The sequence below is a fragment of the Corythoichthys intestinalis genome, chromosome 9 (genome assembly GCF_030265065.1).
Source record: "Corythoichthys intestinalis isolate RoL2023-P3 chromosome 9, ASM3026506v1, whole genome shotgun sequence".
Taxonomy (NCBI): Eukaryota; Metazoa; Chordata; class Actinopteri; order Syngnathiformes; family Syngnathidae; genus Corythoichthys; species Corythoichthys intestinalis.
Genome location: NC_080403.1, coordinates 37100523 through 37121370, shown reverse-complemented (window position 1 = coordinate 37121370; position 20848 = coordinate 37100523). Strand labels below are relative to the sequence as shown.

At 40.9% G+C, this 20848-nt stretch overlaps 1 protein-coding gene across 2 annotated transcripts in view; it reads right to left on the bottom strand.

Moving 5' to 3' along the window:
• Positions 1-20622, bottom strand: part of drd5a (dopamine receptor D5a) — a 45779-nt gene extending 25157 nt beyond the window's left edge. For both annotated transcript variants that reach the window (XM_057845474.1, XM_057845473.1), the window contains exon 1: positions 18923-20622. In XM_057845474.1, coding sequence (XP_057701457.1) covers positions 19018-20619 — 1602 coding nt within the window. In that variant the 5' untranslated portion in view covers positions 20620-20622 and the 3' untranslated portion in view covers positions 18923-19017. The remainder of the gene's footprint in view (positions 1-18922) is intronic.
• Between the last annotated feature and the right edge of the window lie 226 nt (positions 20623-20848).

Here is a 20848-nt window from a genome sequence, read left to right as displayed (position 1 = left end):
TGGTGAAAACAAGCAGAGATAACATGGTTTCTATGCGAGGGCGTGTCGATAATGTCCCACATCCGCATTACGATGGCGACGTCACGGTCAAAAAAAAGCATTCGTGCGGTTCGTTATTGAATGCTCAAGCCTCTGGCTTTGTTTGTTTTTCAAGAAAAATGTTTTTCTTTTTTTAAACCGGTTTTTAAAACAGAATCACTCTCAATCCCCCTCATGCATTTCAAAATGTGCTCTAGCATTTTTTCAGCTTCATCAATGGTCTTAATTAACTTTGAAACTCATATTATTCTAACATTTTGTAAGTTGTATTTCTGAACTACTACCAACTTGCCTTTTATTATCATTATTAATAATAACAATATTACTGTTGTTAACCTTTATTTACTTTTTCAAAAATTAGAACATTACTTAAGAGAGTTTCTTAATCAGACAGAGGTCACCTATGATTCATGAATGTCTGTATGATTAATGTCTATGAGGATAATGGCTCATTCTACCTTTTGACACTCACTATATAATTATTGTCATCTTTCATCAAACATTCTCATGACCTTTCTGAGAGGAGTTATTTATATCACGCAAGAGGGAGATCTACAGTGTGCGGGTCAATACTGTATATTACTGTACATATATATTGCTAGATATCAGCTTCCTGGATTAATATATGAACTTTTATTTGGCACTCAGTCCCGGTAAGAGACACAGCCTATAATGATTCAGACTGCGGAACGAAACAAACCAGCTTAATTTCCTACAGAGACACAATCAGTCATTACAGGCTGACTGACAGCCAAGAACTCATGAGTCATCAAAATATATATATATTTCAAGGTGATGGATTTTTTTTTCTGGTGCAAGTGTATTGGCAGCCATATGTTTACCAAGAGTGTCCTAAGTCATCTTTTCATAGTTTTCATTCTCAGCAAGAATACCAAATATTTCAACCATCAGTCAACGGGCAGGGGCTGGGTAGGTGGTGGGGGTGGGAGAATGGGCATTTCGTGCGATTCGTAAAAAAAAAGGTTTTGTTGGTCCATTTTGTGTTTCAGTTGTCGGCCTTGCGATAGAATAGAATTGACTAGAACAGGTCTCGTAAACCTGCTGAAAGTGCAATTGAATTAATAAAAGATCATGAATTAATAATTTAGGCTACCCTAAAAGGAAACGGAAACTGGTTTCATATTTCTGAGGACTTTTAGGGTCATTTCCTTAGTGTGAGTGACTGACACACACACTTGAATCAAGAGCAAAGGGCCAAGAGAGGAAGGTGATGCTACACGTTAGCGTGAAAAAAAATAATAAAATGGAAAAAATATTATGACAAACAATAAACAAACAAGATTCTGTCCACACACCATTTAGCCTCTTTTAGAGTGTCAGTCACGGTAAAGAGGGAAAACAAAAGCACATAGGTTTCTATTGGTGCCATTGTTCTTCTAGACCAGGGGTCCTCAAATACAAACCTTGGAGGTCCACAATTGTTTTTTTTTTTCATTTTAGCATGGGTCCCTTTATCAGTGTCGGTCAAGTACAAGGCAGGTCGAAGGCGGTAAAGGTGGTTTTCTTTTGACCAAACAAAAATACAATGCTTATTCTGATTAAATAAAAAATAAATTGACAAAACCTTTTCTTGACTTAAAATAAAAATACAAAAAAAAAAAAACATGCTAGTACAATGTTTACACATGTACACTAAACAATTGACAAGATCTATCATTAAGGTGCAAACAATAACTATTGACAGTCCATTTTGTAACTGTAAAACACTGCTGGACAAAAAAGAAAACGTGCAAGTAGTACAGTACATGTTCAAATATACAGAACATAAATGACAAGCTCTGTCATTGAAGTGCAAACAAAATACTTATTGACAGGAACTTTAACTGTAAAACACTGCTCAATGAGAGAAATGGCATTTGGGGGTCACCAAACTGTTTACTCACATTATCAGCCAGTACTTCAGTGTGTCTTGTGGTTGATGAATCTGGGAGTGAGATTTGTTTGATTTTTGTATTCATTTCCTCCTTTCCTTTTCCTTCGAACATTGCTGCCATCACTTCAGTCATGATTTCTTTTATTATTTCTCCATCAGAGAACGGCTTCTTATGTTTTGGCCAACACCCATGACACTCTGAGTAAGCACTCCATTGCAATTTCCTGTTGTGTCATAGATTTAACAATAACCTTGCTTGACTCTTGATATGACTGCTTCAACCTGTTAATTTCTTGCTTTCTCAATTCTGATTTAGGTGGAAGCTTCTCTTCAAAAGAATTGTGCTCTTTAACATAATGGCGTTTCACATTCACTTTTAACAGCGCAATTGTCTTTCAGCATATTAAGCACATAGTTTTGGTACTTGCAGTTGTTAAAATGGACGCATATTTGTCAGTCCATTCCTCATTGAAATGGCGATTTTCGTTGTTCACTTTTCTCCTCTTGGTCAACTTTGAGCATGGCATTTTGTTAGATTCGGTCTTCCACTGGTGGCATGTAAACAAACAGAATAAAGTGCTGGGTGCGACTCTTGTTTCACACTGCTGCGGTCCGTCCACTATAGCTAGCAGCATGCAGGCTCTCTCAGGCAATCAGCACATCCATGCACGCTCTCTCAGCCAATCAGCGCATCCATGCAGGCTCTCTCAGCCCATCAGCGCATCGTTGCAGGCTCTCTCAGCCCATCAGCGCATCGTTGTCATAGAGATGACAACAGAAGTGGGAACTTGGAAGATATTTGACTAAATATGAAATAGAGTTTAGCGATAGAATAGTAGCGCATAGCGATAGATCAGCAATTCATACAAATAATATATGTTCAATTTTTGTTGTTGTTTTTTAAAGTGCCATTTGCTATGGGTCCGAAGAGAGGTTTGCCGTGGTCCGGTCGTGGACCGCGGTCCACTAATTGAGGACCCCGTTTCTAGACTATAGCAGACACCTAGCTATTGAGCCTCTCTTTTGACTTTATCAGACTGAATCCTGGCCTAACTGATGGTATAGCTCACAAATAGTATGGAATGATTGGAAAACAATTTTGATGGCGGTGTTTGTGAGCTGGTGGGTGGTGGTGAATGCGGAAATGGGATCGTGCGCTGCCTCGTCCTTCTCCCTAAGGCAGAAGACCTGTGATCAAGGATTGTTGATTTGTATAAAGCTGGGAAAGGATACAAAACCATCTTTAAAAGTCTGGATGTTCATCAATCAACAGTCAGAGAAGTTGTCTACAAATGGAGAGGGTTTGGCACTGTTTCTCCTCTCCCAAGGAGTGGCCGTCCACCAAAGATGACGCCAAGAGTTCAGCGCAGAATACTCAGAGAGGTAAAAAAAGAACTCGACAGTGTCTGCTAAAGACTTACAATACTGGGGCAGTCCAAAGTCTCTCTCTAGCTATCTGTGCACACATCAACTTTGTGTAGAACTATGGCCAAGAATGGTCTTCATGGGAGGACTCCACAGAGGAAGCCACTGCTGTCTTAAAAAAACATTGTTGCTCGTTTAATGTTCACAAAAAGGCACTCGGATACTCCATGGAAGTTTTGGCAAAATATTTTGTGGACTGATCAAACCAAAGTTGAATTGTTTAAGCGTAACACACAACGTCATGTGGGGAGGAAAAATGGAACAGGTCACCAACATCAACACCTCATCCCCACCGTGAAGCATGGTGGAGGGAGCATCAGGATTTGGGGCTGTTTGTTGCCTCAGGGCCTGGAAAACTTGCTATCATTAATGGAAGAATGAATTCAAAAGTTTATCATGATGTTTTACAGAAAAACCTGAGGCCGTCTGTCAGACAGTTGAAGCTAAAAAGAGGATGGATGCTGCAACAAAACAATAATCCAAAACGCAGAAGTAAATCAACTTCAGAAGAAAAAAAATACACGGTCTGGAGTGGCCAAGTCAAAGTCCAGACTTGAACCCCATTGAGATGCTGTGGCATGACCTAAAGACAGCGATTAATGCCGGACATCCCTGGAATCTGACTGAACTACAGCAGTTTTGTAGAGAAGAATGGGCCACGGTTAGTCCTGATCGATGTGCCAGAATGAAAGGGAATACAAAATATTAAATATGATGGTTCACTTACTTATTTTTCCCCCTTCTTTCATTGTTTGCTTACTATCCTCATTAAAATATGAAAACCTATAAATGTTTGGGTGGTTTTAGTTAAAGCAGACACTGTTTTTTCATCTGTGTTATTTTGACAAAGCTCAGATCACATTTGATGGTGATTTTATGCAAAAATGTGAGAAATTACAAAACTTTCAAATACTTTTTCATACCACTATACATGACATATAGCATGATCTTCTCAGCTGTTTACACAGTGCGCTGCAGGGTCTTGTGGCAGGAGAAGCAGCACGAACCAAACGGTAATGCAACTGGTCAGAATATTCTCCATCATCTCTCCAAATTGCTGTTAATAATGCTCTTTATGTGCTGACAAGAGCATTTGTGTAACAACCATTTATCTTGTCTGTCTACCAATTTAATGCTGTGTTTCACTCTGACTCATAAATTTATAAATCTGACTGATCACAATATCAACTAGCCATGAACTTCAACTGATTCTAGCAAACTTAAAGGGTATGAAAACGCAAAGGGGGTGTGAGACATCAATAGAACCATTATGTGCCAAGATAACAAATATTGATAAAGTTAACAAAAAAATCAATCACATTAATGAGCAATTATCGAAAATAGATCGAAAATGCCGAACATTTCCGAAAGTGTTCCGGAAACAGCCGAATGGGGCGGAGACGTCATAACAAGGAAACAAAAGGTGCCATCCTTGTTTATCGACGAGAGAGTTGCGTTCGTGTTTTATCAAAAAATTGCTAAAATGGTTCAAACCTGTAATGCTATGTGGTTTACAAATAGCCATTTGTCGCAATGTAGTACCCATGAGTTCCCGAACGCGAGAAAAAGAGCTGGACTACGCAGACAATGAGTAAAGTTCGTCAGTGCTAAGAGGGCTAATTTTGCAATTTTACAAGGAAACGGGAACCTGACGAGCCAGAAGATGTGCCTACAACCTCAAAGAAAACAAAATTTATGCAACTTCCCAATCACTAAAGACCCACGAACTGCGAAGGAGTGAATTCGTGACCCGTATGTGAATAAATCGAGTGATTCGAGCATGTCTGTGGAACAGGAATATCAGCTTGTAGAGATCGCAAATCACGGCGACTTAAACGTACATTTAAGACAACAACTCTACCGAAGTTCTGGATTAAAGTCATTTTGGGATATCCCGACATCGCTAGGAGCGAGCTGAAAACTGTGCAACAATTTCCAACATCGTGTATTTGTGATGCTAGGTTCTCTCACTCTCCCATCTCGGGAACATCTCGTCTCAACGAAACAAACTCAGCCCTTCCACTGATTCAGCGGGTGAGTTGTATTTTTTCCCTGCACTTAACACGACGGGGCTAAAAACAAATGCTATTTTATATTTGCTGTATTTTTCTGCCACACATTGCCAGTGTTCTGACAAAGTTGGCATGCGCGTAACGTTAAAAAGGACCGCGAATGCAGCGATTCCTAAGTGCACACTACAAACTTTCTTTAAAGAAAGGAATATTAACTTACGTTTGCCATGTTTGGCGCACACAACAACTGCACGTAGCCCTCTCACTTAACGACTTCGCCGTGTCGTTAAGCGTTAATTTACGCCATTTCCGTGTTGCACATGTATGTTTGTGATGTAAATAGTTATTTAGCACCATTGGATAACATTGAGAGTCCAACTGAATATAAAAGAGGGCTTTTTTCACCGCCACAAAGGCTTCGGGAGCAAAATTTTATAAGGGTGCAAAATTTGACAGGACACCGGTCCGTGAAAAAAAGACCCAAATCACACCGGTCCGTGATGCAAAAAAGGTTGGGGACCCCTGCTCTAATCCCATTCATATTTGTGTCGGTTGGCAGAGCGAAACCCATGATAGCATATTAAATGATAATTATTCTATACATTACTTTATTTTGCGGTCACGGTGTATCAGCTTCACAAAAAGAAATGCAAAACATACCATTTGGTGTTTCCCACACGAACTGTTGTCGGGGTTTCATCAGTGTGATTGCTCCCCTCAGTGATCCTTTCATTAGGCTGCATTGGCTTTCGTTTGGGCTCAAATTGATAACCCAAAACACCAAAGAAAGGTTCATAACTCTCCTCGTCACCATTAGAAGAATGTTCGTTTCGTCGGATTCGTCGCTGCAAATAGAAACAAAATTGTCCGCTATCATCGCCGCCATTCAGTACAAAGCACTGAGCCAGCTGTTTCCCGAAAGTGACGTCACACACACAATATGCTAGATTTCCTCATCTCGGGGGCGGGTCCTTTTAGCTTGACAATCGACCTAATTTCTATCATTTTCTTGGTGTTGCGATGTGCGTAATTACACGAAGTGGCATGATATGAATTCAAAAGGCATGCGCTGATGGATAAATGATGGAATATTAGCATTTCCCCAAGTGTTGTCATACCCTTTAAGTTGTAAAGTTTTATTATGAATCATAAAATATCTGCTAATGTTGCTATTTTATATTTTAAAATAATAGTAATAAAATACCCTCTGTTCTAAAATACGTTTGTTGTTTGTCTGGATTTTCCTTTTTAAGAACTGCAGTTCAATTAAGCCTTAAACGGGATGCAACTTCATTAATCTTCAGTACCACTTATCCACAAGCAGGCCACAGGAGACTATAGCAGCTAACTTTTATTTGGATTAAAAACCTGATCAGAAAAAATGCTTAATGTACACACCTTAGTCTGAATATTCCAACCTGATCAAAATTCTATTCCGAACAAAAGGAGTGATTTACTGATAACATAACACCTCTAGAGAACTTAGGGTGTTGAATCAGCCTACCATGCATGTGTGTGGGATGTGGGAGGAAACCAGAGTACCCAGAGAAAACCCACGCAGGCTCGTGGAGAACATGCAAATTCCACACAGGAAGGCCGCAACCCGGGATTGAACCCTTAAACTCAGAAGAAGACGTGCTCACCACTCACAGCTCACCAATAATGAGGCCTAATTTCAACATTTTCCATCAAAGTCACCAAAGGCCCAACTGTCGGATGTTGTCAAAAGATAATCCTGACCTATTAACTTGTGGGGCAGGGCGTTTTAAAAGTTAAATTCCCACTAATCCTTAAGTGTGGCCATCCCCCCAGCCCACACCATGAACTCTAGGGTCGTTATGTAAATTGAAAGATAGAACCAAACTGTAAATAATAATAATGATAATAATATTACATTTTATTTCAAGGCGCCTTTCTGGCACTCAAGGTCGCTGTACAATCATTTAAAACATTTAAACATATTAAAAGTGAGAAAATGAAAGCATAAAACGTATAAGAAGTGTTGTCAGTAACGCGTTACTGTAATCTGATTACTTTCTTTCAGTCACGAGCAATCTAACGCGTTCATTTTTTCAAGCCAGTAATCTGATTAAAGTTAGTTTCCTCAGTGCCTGTGCGTTACAATTTTGTTGTTGCCTCATACTGTATGTAGAATGAAGAATACTGTAGTCACGTACGAAGAGCATTTGAATATAAAAATACTGCTCGAGTTTGGGAGTGACATCACATCTCACGTTTTCTCATCGGAAAAAAAACGGGTCACGTGTATTAACATGCTGTGTGCGCGCCGTCTGCCACTGTGCCACATAGCCTGGCTACCTACAGTATCAGAATGCTAACAGTAAAGGTGCCGGAGAGATACAACAAACGGCTGCATTTGCTCACTGGAGATACAGCCATTACTTCACATATCCGTCCAGTAAAGATGAAGAAAATATCACCGTGCGTTGCGAACTGCGCTGGCTCAGAAAGACTGTCGACCGCTATATACTCGACATCCAATTCAACAAGGAAGCACTTGGAATTACAGCACAACGCGTCGCGAAAAAAAACTCGAAACAAAGCCGATAGGTAGGAGACAGCCAGCACTTCTACAGTTTACAACCAGCCTTTATAATATGTGTAATTATGTACATTTTATAGTTAGTTTATAATCATAGGCGGAGTTTTACATTTGTGGGACTGGGGGGAGAAGCATGTTGAAGACTGAAACGAAAGTCAAAAGTTTGGACAAACTTCATAATTTTTGCGTTTTATATATTTTCACTGCTATTGTAAATTCTCACTGAAGACATCAAATCTATGAACGAACATGTGGAATGGCAAAAAAAAGTAAAATAACTGAAAACAGGTTTTGTATTCTACATTCTTCAAAGTATCCACCTTTGAGGTGCTTCCAAACTTTTAGCCAATATTGTACAGTTTGGAAATATATACTGTGTGTGTATATATGTATATATATATATATATATATATATAAACATACATACATACATACACACATCTTGTTACTGTCCGAGTTCAATCAACTGTTCAAGTTGTTGTTGGTAGCGTTTGAAAGCTTAGGTTTAAAGAAATTCTAAATATCCATCTTGCCTCCTCTGGTGTAGTTTTGGCTAAGCAAAGCAACGTGTCCAAGGAGCTAGTCACATGATCTGTTCGAAAAATGATTTTGACTTATTTGAAAACTGAAAACGGGACGTTGTAGGATGTTTGTTCATTTCATTAATTTTTGTTGTTTTATTGCCTTATAACTTTTATAGACAACATTTTAACGGCTATGTCTATTTCAAAGGGGAAGTTCAGAATTTTTTACATTAGGCTTAATCTTGGAGTTAGCAGGAATTTACTTAGTCGTTGGACTTTATTTAAACAAATTTCGTGCAGTTTGTCAGTTATTTGTTAGTTTTAGGGCACCGGAATGGCTAAGCTAGGGCGAGTCATTGGTGGTTGAAATCAACTCCATCGACTAATTAAACCCCCGCTAACTCAAAGATTAAGCCTTATGTGAAAAACTCAATTACATTTTGATGACATTTTTCTGTTATTTTTATGTTGAGGCAGCAAAAGGAGAAAAATTGGTAAAAAGTAATTGATAAGATACTTTTAAAGTAACTTAGTTACTTTGATAATAAAGTAATCAGTAAAGTAACTACTAGATTACTTTTTTGAGGTGTAATTAGTAATCAGATTACTTTTTAAGTAATCCGTGACAATACTGCGTATAAGGAAATTTAAAATACTAAAAAGAGATATAGGGGCAGTTAAAAAGACCAGAACTAAGTGATTATTGTGGATAGGCTAGTCTAAACAGGTGAGTTTTGAGTTTTCCTGAGGTTCTGTGTGTGTGTGTTCCTGAGGTCAAGTGGGAGTGAATTCCAAAGCCGAGTAGCCGAGTGGCTGAATGCTCGGCTCCCCATGGCGCTAAGGTGAGCGGGGGGGGGGGGGGGTTAGACCGTTGTTTGGAGGAAGAGGATCTAAGGGCACAGGAGGGAGTAGTAACATGAATGAGATCGGACAGGTATGGAGGGGCGAGGTTATGGATGGCCTTGAATGTGAGGAGGAGAACTTTGAGCTGTATTCGAAAGTGGATCGGACAGCTGAATTCTGGACCAGTTGGAGTTTATGGAGTTTTATTAGGAAGGGAGTTGCAGTAGTCCAGGCGGGAAGTGACAAGGCTGTGAACCAGAATTGCAGCAGAATGTGGGGTGAGGGAAGGGTGGAGGCGATTAATGGAGCGTAGGTGAAAGTGGGCAATCCGGGTAATGTTACTGATGTGCGATTGAAAGGAAAGTGTGTTGTCGAGGATTACTCCTAGGTTCTTGACTTGGGGGGAGGGTGAAAAAGTGGAGTTGTCAATGGTAAGGGATATGTTATGGTTTTTTGAGATGGTGAATTTAGAGCCAATGAGGAGCACCTCAGTTTTAATACTGTTTTATAAGTTTTAGGAAATTGTTGGTAAACCAGATTTTTATTTCAGTGATACGGTCAGTAAGAGATGAGGGCGGGAGAGAGGAGGAGGGTTCAGAAGTGAGGTAGAGTTGGGTGTTGTCAGCATAGCACTGAAAGTGGATGTTGAATTTACGAAAAATATTGCCAAGGGGAAGGCAAGGCAAGGCAAATTTATTTATATAGCACAATTCAACACAAGGCAATTCAAAGTGCTTTGAAGGAGGTATACAGTGGGGCAAATAAGTATTTAGTCAACCACTAATTGTGCAAGTTCTCCCACTTGAAAATATTAAAGAGGCCTGTAATTGTTGCAATTGTTTTGGGGCTGTCGTTGGGCAACACGGACTTTCAACTCCCTCCTCACCCCGTGGCATCAAAATGATAACAAGAACGGGGAGTAAAAATCCCAGAACCACACGGGGGGACCTAGTGAATGACCTACAGAGGGCTGGGCCCACAGTAACAAGGGCTACTATCAGTAACACAATGCGCCGCCATGGACTCAAATCCTGCACTGCCAGACGTGTCCCCCTGCTGAAGAAAGTACACGTCCAGGCCCGTCTGCGGTTCGCTAGAGAGCATTTGGATGATCCAGAAGAGGACTGGGAGAATGTGTTACGGTCAGATGAAACCAAAATAAAACTTTTTGGTAGAAACACAGGTTCTCTTGTTTGGAGGAAAAAGATTACTGAATTGCACCATACCCACTGTGAAGCATGGCGGTGGAAACATCATGCTTTAGGGATGTTTTTCTGCAAAGGAACCAGGACGACTGATCTGTGTAAAGGAAAGAATGAATGGGGCAATGTATCGAGAGATTTTGAGTGAAAATCTCCTTCCATCAGCAAGGGCATTGAAGATGAGACGTGGCTGGGTCTTTCAGCATGACAATGATCCCAAACACACAGCCAGGGCAACAAAGAAGTGGCTTCGTAAGAAGCATTTCAAGGTCCTGGAGTGGCCTAGCCAGTCTCCAGGTCTCAACCCCATAGAAAATCTGCGGCGGGAGTTGAAAATCCGTGTTGCCCAACAACAGCCCCAAAACATCACTGCTCTACAGGGGATCTGCATGGAGGAATGGGCCAAAATACCAGCAACAATGTGTGAAAAGCTTGTGAAGAGTTACAGAAAACGTTTGGCCTCCGTTATTGCCAACAAAGGGTACATAACAAAGTATTGAGATGAACTTTTGGTATTGACCAAATACTTATTTTCCACCATGACTTTCTGTTTTTTTTTCCACATTCTGTCTGTCATGGTTGAGGTTTAACCATGTTGACAATTACAGGCCTCTCTAATATTTTCAAGTGGGAGAACTTGCACAATTACTGGTTGACTAAATACTTATTTGCCCCACTGTATGATGACGAGTAGGGGCCTCAGGACAGAGCGCTGAGGCACACCGGATATAACAGGGGAGGGTGTAGATTTAAATGACTTTAGTTGGATATATTGGCTGCACTCAGAAAGATATGAACAAAACCAGTTCAACGAGGTGCGGGTGATGCCAATAGTGGAAATCCGGTGGAGGAGTGTGGTGTGACTAATTGTATCAAAGGCTGCAGATAGGTTTAGGAGGATGAGGATGGAGAGCAGTCCAGAATCAGCTGCCATGAGGAGGTCGTTGTTTTTTTTAACGAGTGCTGTTTCAGTGCTGTGTAGTGGGCGAAAACCAGATTGAAACTGTTCATAAAGGTTATTCTGGCATAGGTGAGAGTGGAGTTGGGAGGCGACTGTTCTTTCAAGGATTTTGGAGATGAAAGGGAGGTTGGATATGGGGCGGATGTTATTGAAGTTGGAGTGGTCGGCACCAGGTTTCTTGAGGATTGGAGTGACTGCTGCAGTTTTATAAGAGGAACTGGTTGTTTTAAGCGCTTTTAGAATAATGGTAGCGAAAGTTTCATGACACAGCAGTATGAACCAGCATATTTCAAAGACACATGACTGTTCACCCTTTCAAAAAGGCCACCTCTTTCCACTCTAGCTTGTCACAAAAATAAAGCGCTCAAAATCTTTGTATATCAATTCTGAATAGACAAGGTTTTCACAAGGTAAGCAATTTACTGGAGCCAAATGTTTTCATAACAAATCCCCAAACCTTTCAAACTTTAACTGTAAAACAGGAAAATACTTCAGAAAAATCTCTCCCCTCGCCAGTCATGAAAGTAAAAGTCCTATTTCCATCAATAAGCTTCCATAGAGCAGAAAGCTCAAAGAGATGTCAATCACCATGCACACCCAAAGCCTCTGAGATGTGAGGTGGGAAAGAAATCAAAAACCTTGGCTGTACACAGGTGACAGAAAACATTGCATGGGGTATGCGAGGGATGACAAAAACATACTTGTACTTTGAGAGCAGATCTCTCGGAGCTCTTCTGCACATCTATGTGTTTTAAATGCATTTGCGCGTAGATGTCTGTGTGTTGTTGTGCATGTATTTTTTTTTGTGCAGTTATTTTTGATGAATGCAACTTGACATGTGGTGTAACCCCCAAAGCTTGCCCCGCTTCCACTTTAACCCTCCTGTTATGACTGAATAATGATGTCAAGACACCCTTATTTTTTGTATTACAAGGACACAGAACATATACTGTATATTGTATGTATGTGTGTATTGTTGTATCTAGAGTAGAATACAACAACTCATGTTATAGCTAATTTTGACTTTGATTTGACCATATAATTTGAGTAAATTAATGATACATGGATTATTTATCCATCCATTTTTATTTTATTTTTTTTAGCTTACTGTCACTAGTGTTACCAATTGGAACCTATGTCAATTGATTTTGGGCAAAAAGCAAGGTTATGCAGTGGTATTTGAGGTAAATAGAAAAAAAGCATACAAAAACCATCCTTGTTCATCCTTAGATGTGGACTGTACATTGGTGTCAGGGGCGTTACAAGGGGAGGGGGGGCAGTGCCCACCCATGGACACGCTCTGCCCACCCAAAGAAAACTGGATGTAGTACTAACGGCAGTCTGGGCACCGCGTATGGTATCCCATTCATATAGTACTGATGTGTTTTAAGTTGTAACCTTTGCGTTGTTACCTCCTCTTTCACCTTAAAAAAATAAATAAATAAAGAATAAAAATAAATTAAATGAAATGTTGGTTTTGTTCCTAGGGGGCGCTACACAAATTTACCCATATATTAATTTTTTGGGGCATTTTATCAAAGTTTTCACCATTGTTCACCTGGCTGTTGAGTTTGGTGAGTTTTGAAGCACTCTGAGGAGGTCAAAGTAGGGCTCAAAGCGTCGGTGGGACAAAGAGTAACTGCTAGGGGGCGCTACATAGTGTATTTGGAATTTGTCTTTACACTGTATCAAAGATTGCACCTGTCTTGACCTGCCTGCCGATTTTGGTGCATTTTGAAGCATTCTAAGGGGGTCAAATTGAGCTCAAAGGGGCTGCGGAACAAAGAATAACTATAAAAATAATAACGATAAAACCTAGGAACCACAATAGGTTACCAAAACAAAAAAAAACATTGTCACCTGCATGTCCATACTGTTCAGTTATGGATGTGTTCTAAGTCAAATAAAAAAAAATCTTCTTTTATTTGTTTAAACCAAATCACAACAACAGTTATCTCAAGGAGAAAACAAAACATGTTTTAAGGTGCAGTAGCCCTACGCTGGATTTCGACCTACTTGAGTATTGTAGTTTTTTGTTTTTTTTTTAATATTTGAGAAAAAAGCATGTTATTTTGCCTCATTCAAATCTTAATATCGGAACATTTAAATATGTAAACTAAAGTGCAATCACATTCGTAAATGAATGGCTTCTGGTTTTTGTGATAAAACAACAAAATTGCAATAACTGTATTAAGCATCAAAGTGAAGTCTAACTGGAACTGTAGTCTTGAAACAAATCTGAATAAGGAAAACATTGCAATAAAATAATGCAAACTGGTTAAACAAGAGTAGCTGAGATCTGTCATGACAGAACATCGCCTCAATCATATCTGGCGCCATCTAGAGTCGTGAATGGGTAGACTATGAATATAAGACGACCTCCTCTTTTTCAGTCTTATTTCAATGCAAAAAACACCACCTTATATTCGGGCCAATACAGTAATCCCCATTTAGTCTTATATTCAAAGTTTATATGGATTGATATAACGCTTGCACGCACTGTGCCTGCATGACGCACACACATAAGCCTTATGTGTGTGCGTCAATTTGCATGTAAGCAATACTGAAATATTGCTCATTTGTTGCACAGAAAGAAAACTGAGCATTATCAGGCTTATCCTTTTATTTCATTTTTTTATGACTGTGGTCAAGCCCGCCTCCTGCGTGTAGGCCGAGTTCAAGCTGGGAGCTAACGCTAATGCACAGCTACATCGCCGCCGTCCATGCCTCCTGCATGAATTACGATTTGGAAGACTTGACAGTTTAGACCGCCACCACATTCTGGAAAAATGTGGCCCGGATCGCATTTAAGCCACATACGAAAGTGACCTAGATCGGATTTAAAATGGTCCATTTCTATGCAACTCGTCTCGTTCTGACCGTCAAATTAATGCCTCACTCGAGTCAGAAAAACACCAAAAAATCAGAGTTGTGCATTAAAACCTGCAGTCTGAACCTAGCCTTACATGCCAACACTGTAACTTCAGTGTATGAGGGAAAACTCCAAAACCTTCAGCTTTACTCTTCAGAAAATGGCAGACCCTTCCAGAAGCACACACATCAACGCTGGGTCAGAGTCTGTCAGTCATACAAATCGTTTGAGGCTGTGTCTGCTTTTAGACAGTAATCAGAATCTAATGACTTGAAGCCAGGTTATCGCTTACATTTCAACTCTGTTAAGCATGACTCGAAATTGCTTCCCACATTTCTCAGGGGGTGAGCGATATGGTTGAGGTGGAAGGGGTAAGTCACCGCAGTGGCTCTGATTTAAGCAAGCTTTCACCATGACTATTTAATCAACTTTTCATTCCAGCAACTTGATTCTCTGATAAGCGGAAATCATTGTGTTAATTTATTTGGAATGTAATAGTGAAAAGTTAAAATGGAAGACTAGTGATTCCAGAGTTGTGGCCCCTATTCCTCCCTCTGTGCAAAACAAAATTACCTCTGTGTCATTTCCAGAGTTCTATAATAACATTAAGATAAGAATTCAAGTACCACAACTGATAACACCAACAGTCTAAATTAATTCTGCCAAATGTGAATTTGGAAGCAATTGACTTCTTGGCAAATACAGCGAATCTGTCCTAAATTATATACAGTGGGGCAAATAAGTATTTACTCAACCACCAATTGTGCTAGTTCTCCTACTTGAAAAGATTAGAGAGGCCTGTAATTGTCAACATGGGTAAACCTCAACCATGAGAGACAGAATGTGGAGAAAAAAAACAGAAAAGCACATTGTTTGATTTTTAAAGAATTTATTTCCAAATTAGAGTGGAAAATAAGTATTTGGTCACTTACAAACAAGCAAGATTTCTGGCTGTCAAAGAGGTCTAACCTCCTCTAACAAGGCTCCACTCGTTATCTGTATTAATGGCACCTGTTTTGACTCATTATCGGTATAAAAGACACCTGTCCACAAACTCAGTCAGTCATACTCCAAACTCCACTATGGCCAAGACCAAAGAGCTGTCGAAGGACACCAGAGACAAAATTGTAGACCTGCACCAGGCTGGGAAGACTCAATCTGCAATAGGTAAAACGCTTGGTGTAAAGAAATCAACTGTGGGAGCAATTATTAGAAAATGGAAGACATACAAGACCACTGATAATGTCCCTTGATCTGGGCTCCATGCAAGATCTCACCCCGTGGCGTCAAAATGATAACAAGAACGGTGAGCAAAAATCCCAGAACCACACGGGGGGACCTATTGAATGACCTACATAGAGCTGGGACCACAGTAACAAAGGCTACTCTCAGTAACACAATGCGCCGCCAGGGAATCAAATCCTGCACTGCCAGACGTGTCCCCCTGCTGAAGAAAGTACACGTCCAGGCCTGTCTGCGGTTCGCTAGAGAGCATTTGGATGATCCAGGAGAGGACTGGGAGAAGGTGTTATGGTCAGATGAAACCAAAATAGAACTTTTTGGTAGAAACAACGGTTCTCATGTTTGGAGGCGAAAGAATACTGAATTGCATCCAAAGAACACCATACCCACTTTGAAGCATGGGGGTGGAAACATCATGCTTTTCTGCAAAGGGACCATGACGAGTGATCTGTGTAAAGGAAAAAATGAATGGGGCCATGTATTGAGAGATTTTGAGTGAAAATCTCCTACCATCAGCAAGGGCATTGAAGATGAGACGTGGCTGGGTCTTTCAGCATGACAATGATCCCAAACACACAGCCAGGGCAACAAAGGACTGGCTTATTTAGAAGCATTTCAAGGTCCTGGAGTGGCCTAGCCATTATCCAGATCTCAACCCCATAGAAAATCTGTGGAGGGAGTTGAAAGTCCGTGTTGCCTAACGACAGCCCCAAAACATCACTGCTCTAGAGGAGATCTGCATGGAGGAATGGGCCAAAATACCAGCAACAGTGTGTGAAAAGCTTGTGAAGAGTTACAGAAAACGTTTGGCCTCCGTTATTGCCAACAAAGGGTACATAACAAAGTATTGAGATGAACTTTTGGTATTGACCAAATACTTATTTTCCATCATGATTTGCAAATAAATTCTTTAAAAATCAAACGATGTGATTTTCTGGGGGGGGTTTCCACAGTCTGTCTCTCATGGTTGAGGTGTACCCATGTTGACAATTACAGGCCTCTCTAATATTTTCAAGTGGGAGAACTTGCACAATTAGTGGTTGACTAAATACCTATTTGCCCCAATGTACGTAGTAGTACAGTATGCACAGAGGAATGTGATTATAAACCAGAAGCAGGGTTGTTTTTTGCAGCGCTTTTAATATTTGTTTGAGTCTTTTGGACAAAAATACTTCTTAGTTCTAGTCATATTTTTGTCATTTCAATATGTTTTCGTCTTCCTGTAGTTTTAGTCAACAACATTTCATACAAATTTTGTCTAGTTTTAGTCAACAGTTACTCAAAATGTTTAAGTCCAAAAATAAATAAACGTTTACAATTTCAAATTAACATAAACAAGCACATATTGTAGCGTCTACAAGGACAACGCCATCTTTGTGATGATAATACACACTCAAAATGAACAGCAGTACATCATTTTTAATCAAACCTACCTAGAAGCCATGAACTATATTTTTAAAAATTGTTTTCTGAGCGTTTAATATCCTCTAGACTTACTGAACAGAAAAGCCAAGTGGCTCTGCTTTACACAGTGTTTTAAGCTAATGCTAACACGAATGCTACACTAAGGCTTAGATTTACATTTAGCGTCTGATGATCACCCAGCATAGACCTTTAAAGGCTAAAAAGCAATATTGCATATTCTCGCTTGCCATTATAAGAAAAAAATCTTACCATGTGTTTCCAAACAAGCAAGTTTGAGTGCAGCCTAGCTTGATACACATCCTAATCTCCGGTGAGGAGGGAGAGGTGCAGCACATCTCACATGAGTGACATGACCCAAACACGGCTACAATGCAAGCTGACGTACTCCACGCACAATATAAAAATGTCACGCATCGTGAACATACGAGAGAAACAATGTCGCATTTTTGTCTCGTCATTTCGTCAGAAAAAAATTAGCATTCATCTCGTTATGTTCTAATCTCACAAGCCACATTTTCAGCTCGTGATCATCATGACAAAATTGTTTGTCTATGAAATATTTTCGTTATTGTTGACGAAAACAACACTGACCAGAAGGTAATGTAATAATATTTCATCCTGTTCGTAAACATACACATGGACGGTACCCCCTCTGCTTATTCAGTGCAATAGCATTTTATTAAGCAATTAATGACACCATTCACTGTTTAAAGGACAGTAATATACATTCAGGTCACCTACACAATACAGTGATGGAGAAGTGCACTCGTTTATTCCAACATCAGTGATATAATGTTTCACTGGCGCAGGGCCCCACTTTCCATCTGTCTGATTAATGTATTAGAGCCATCAAATCTTTGGTTATTTAGGACAGCCTCTTTAACCGAACTCTTTTGTTTTGAAAGCGTCCTAAAAATAGTCAGTTGAATAGCTGAAGTGACAGCTATCACTGATTTTGCTGCTCCAGTATTTTTAATCAGTGTTATACTATTAAAAATTGACACCTTTTTGTACAACTGGAAATACAATTCTCCATCAACACTTGCTATCAAACTGCATAAAAGTCCCTGTGGGAGTCACATGGAATGGGTACAGGTAAACAATTGAATACTGCATTTTGGCATCATGTTAACCACAAAACACATTTCATTCCTTGAATGAGCTATAAGGCGCTGAGATGACTGCATTGGGTTAAACGATCTGGTTTGCACTTTCTGTAAGGCCGTTTTCAGTTTTCGCACTCATTGTAAAGACAGGTTATGGCTACAAATCAGCATTTAAGCAGCAAAGGGTACATAATAGGATAGGAATGTACATAAAATATTATGCTAATATTTCAAAGACTACCGATTTAAAAAGTCAGAAACCTGTGAAAATTTGTAGATTTCTTAATCACATATTTTTTCCTGTTCCAATAGTGTAAATGTTTAGTGTACTTGTGTTACTGCGTAGTTCTCCTTTGATGGAGAAAATAAATGAGAAAAAAATTGCAGAAATCACCACTTCCAACAACACTTAAACTCTAACAAATGAACACAGACTTCAACTTTTCATAGAAATCAACATCAATGTCCTGTTTTTTCCCCTTATTTTTTTTTTCTCAGAACAACTAAATCACATTACACATTGAGGCGATGCAGCAGCAGGGTGGCTGGATGGTGGCAGACACATCGGTATTGCCTCAAGTGTCGATGAGCAAGTCACACAGAAGTAAGCGCACATTGTACACTCAAGAGGAAAAAAGCACATCACAGTAGCTTTTGGAGTACAATGGCATGTCGTTGGAAAGGGGTGTACCCTTGACAGCCTTTGAGGATATCTCATTGGCTTGGAAAAGGTACCATGGAATGGAAAAAACAGCACCCATGGGAATTGTAGGGACAGAAATGGATTCAGAATTCTTGACAGTGTGGACCTGACCTGTGAGGAGGAAAACCGACCAATGAAGTGGTTACTAGTACATCCAGTTAAGCGTGGCGGGTGTCTGTGGGTGGTAGTGATAGTGGAGATTGGGGTCAATGTAATCCATTGGGCATGAATGGCGACATCCTGTCGAGACTGATAACAGCCTCGCAATCCTCCAAGTCACACACCGAGTCGGTGGCGTTGTCATTGTTAACAGTAAGCTGAGAGAGCCTGTCAAAAGTCTCCTCACATTCCACAACATTGGGTATCATATTGACATAAGCGCTGGCAATCTCCTTGTGGATCATAGTATCTTGGTTATAGGACACTAACTCGTTGCTGATGTTAACAGTTTCTACAGGCGTGTTGGAGCAGAAGTAGCGACAACCCAACAAGCTGGCGAAGGCTTTCCTGAACTCTGCGTTGAAAGCGTAAATGATGGGGTTCAAGGATGAGTTGGTCCAGCCGAACCACACAAAAACGTCAAAGGTGGTCTCGCTAACACATGGCAGACCCGCGTGCTGGTCAGTGGACGGCTTGTCGCAGAAAGGAACCATGCAGTTGAGGACGAAGAAGGGCAACCAGCAGCACACAAAGACACCCATAATCACCGAAAGTGTTTTGAAAACTTTGGTTTCCCGCTTGATAGATGTCTTTAGAGTATTGTGGTGTTGGCACTCTATTCTTTTCGACCTGCAACTTTGCGCGTGTTCTGCAGCTCTCTCTAGAGAAGCTATTCTCCTGATTTGTATTTGAGCAATCCGGTATATTCGTGTGTAAGTCACAATCATAATTGCCACAGGGATGTAGAAACTAATCAATGATGAGGAGATAGCGTATTCTCGACTCAGACTGGAGTCACAGTTCTCCTCTGTTCGGCGACCTGCGGAGGAGTTGCTCGCCCCAGCCGAGACATCCCCGCTGGCTTTGTGCCAGTTGAGCTGGACCGGTATGAATGAAATGAGCACTGACAACGTCCAAGTGATGCTTATCATGACAAACGCCACTCTCTGAGTCATTTTCCTCTCGTAGCGAAAGGGACTGGAGATGGCCCAGTATCTGTCCACACTAATGATGCAAAGGTTGAGGATGGAAGCGGTGGAGCACATAATATCAAATGCCACCCAGACGTTACAGAAAGTGCCAAATGGCCAGTATCCTGCTACCTCCGCTACAGCCTTCCATGGCATCACTAGCACAGCCACAAAGAGATCCGACAGGGCCAGGGACACGATAAAGATGTTGGTCACTTTTGTCCGTAGGTGGTGGGAGCGCAGCACCGCGGAGCACACCAGGATGTTGCCCATGAGCGTCCACAGGATGAGGAGGAAGAGCAAACACCCCGTCAGGGCGCGCAAAACCACGCCGTCTCTCTCGCCGTTGCCAGTCACCTCTGACTCGGTGCTGTTCCACATGGTCTCCCCGTGCGGCGCCGGCGCGGAGTCGGTCCCCTGCACCGACGACAGATACTTCTCTGGCTTCTCCATGCGTCTGTTCAACTGGCGCCGCAGCGCGCAGCCTTGCGCAAAAGGACGGTCGCAATCATTATGACCGCATCGTGGCCACAGTGGATGGACGACGCGCGGCGGGTGTGATGAGGAAGCGCGTTTAAAGTGAGTGACTGAAACTCGCCACGTATCGGCGAGCTCATGCTGCAGCCCGGGTCTTCTCAACCACTCACACTGCGTGAGAGTGAAAGGAAGAATTACCATGCAGACAGTTCACCCGAGTAACTACTATCAGGTGCAACACGCCTCCTTTAGGCGTAAAATTACGCACTGCGATAGAAAGAAAAGGGGTGTTTGGAAACTGCAACAACCCCAGGGTTTTCTCTTCAATTATGTTCCTTAGTTATTTATTGCCCTGCACAGATATCACCATAAGAGAGAAGTGGGGAACTGTCCATGGTGTTTAGTTTGACATTGCGCTTTTTTCCCGTGC